General features: G+C 64.4%; 1 protein-coding gene across 1 annotated transcript; it reads right to left on the bottom strand.

The window, feature by feature from the left end:
- Positions 1-1,142: 1,142 nt before the first annotated feature.
- On the bottom strand, positions 1,143-1,703 carry LPMP_080670 (amastin-like protein; the record flags this gene model as incomplete). Its single annotated transcript, XM_010705896.1, has 1 exon — positions 1,143-1,703. One exon carries the CDS (start codon positions 1,701-1,703, stop codon positions 1,143-1,145), a length of 561 nt encoding a protein of 186 aa, XP_010704198.1.
- Between the last annotated feature and the right edge of the window lie 78 nt (positions 1,704-1,781).

The following is a 1,781-nucleotide window of genomic DNA, read 5'->3' as shown; positions in this document are numbered from 1 at the left end:
GCAACAACGCAGGGCACGGGAAATAAGAGAGGGAAGGAGAGGGGCCACGACGGGGGCGTGCGTCTCGCACTGGCGCACGTCAGCGCACATGCACAACACGTCCTGCATGCGCAGTCACACACGCAGAGCAGCACAGCGACCCCTACACGAGGAAGGAAAGCACGAAAGAGAAGAGAAAAGGCCCTGGGGAGGAGGGCACAGTTAGAAGGCAAAGACGCACGCACCGGGGGAAGTGCGGGCGTGGAGAGGGGAGGGGCGGCACGTGCGGGCAAGTGGCTGGGCGGTGCGCGTGGGTTCTCTCCGTCTGCTGCGGCGCCGCCCGTACACCGCCCCAGTGCCTCCGCATCTGTGGCCCCCTTCCGCCTCCTCACCAGTCTGGTCGCTCGGCACCCCTTCGCTCACCTCGCCCGTGTCGATCGCCTGCCACAGCGACGGCGCCACCCACTTGGCTCCCTTTCGTCAACGGTATCTTCGGCGTGCCTGAGGGGGCGACGCGGAGACAGCCGTGCGGGCAGAGCAGGCAGAGGCTACGAAGTGGTGAGAGGCGGCAAGGAGAGGCGCGCGAGGCGACGGGCACCAGAGAGAGGGAGGCCGAAGCCGCATGTTGCGCCGCCCTCCCATGGGCAGCACCAAAGGGCTCGGCGTCCCCTCCACCCATCCGCTCGGAGAAGGGCGGTGGGCGGCAGTGGCCGCGACGACTCTGCGGGCATAGGCGAGTTGGACAGCAAAGTGTACGCGAAAGAGCGCACGCGCAGGGGGGCGGCACGGCACACACAGGCAACAAAAGTAAAGCACAAAAGAGAGAATACAGAGGGCCCCGGCGAGGCACGGGTGCAGAGCTGCCGGACGCGCACAGCCCGCGAGGCAGGGGGCGCAGTAGGAAGGCAAAGACGCACGGAAGGGAGAGGGCAGAGATGGCGTGGGGAGGAGGAGGGCACGCACGTGCTGAGCGCCCACACGACTCGTGTTGGCGGAGGACAAACGGAAGAGGGCGCATGAGGGCGGCAGAAGCGCACCGGCGTAGGAGGTGACGGGAGGAGCGCATAGTGCGCGTGACTCCTCTCGGTGCGCTGCGGTGCTGCCCATCCACCGCCCAAGTGCCGCCGCGTCCGACGGCCCTCTCCGTCTCCCCTTCGCCGCGTCTACCACTGCGTGTTTTCCTTACTCGGGTCCATGGGCTTGCAAGGGATCAGCAAAAGCACTATGTTGATGATGTCCAGGAAGTTGGCCGCCAAGAACAGCCCGAAGCCGTTACCGAAGTTAAAGCGGGTGTTGATGGCCGGGCAAAGGCCATCGGCGTGCTGGTAGTCAAACACCATGAGCACCCACACGACGCACACTGTGAGAGCTCCACCGATGTTGAGCGCAAGGCAGATCCAGCGGAGGCAAGTGCAGCAGAACACCACAATGAAACCGAGGAGGACCGCCGAGCCGTACACGAAGATGGAGATGACAGCGAACACCTCAGCCAAGCGAAACCTAGCAAGGCGATCGGGGCAGAAGGACCACAATTCGACATAACTGGTGTCGCTCCTCACGGTGTTGCAGTTCTCCTTCCCGCCCCACAGTGTCAGGCAAGGCGTGTTGCCAAATCTACCCAAATCCTTCACGCGAAACATGTCGAGGGGCGTGGCCACGAGCACAAAGATGAACGCGATGAACTGGAGGACCGCGTAGAGCAGAAGGGTGACGGTGAACACCATTTTGGCAGACGCACGACCAACGTGCAGGGGTGGGCAGGCGAGACGGCAATGCGGTGGACAGGGAGGGTGGCGAGGGGG

This window comes from Leishmania panamensis (assembly GCF_000755165.1).
Source record: "Leishmania panamensis strain MHOM/PA/94/PSC-1 chromosome 8 sequence".
In the NCBI taxonomy this organism is placed as follows: Eukaryota; Euglenozoa; class Kinetoplastea; order Trypanosomatida; family Trypanosomatidae; genus Leishmania; species Leishmania panamensis.
Note: the sequence above shows the minus strand (reverse complement) of the source record. Positions and strands in the feature narration are given on the sequence as shown.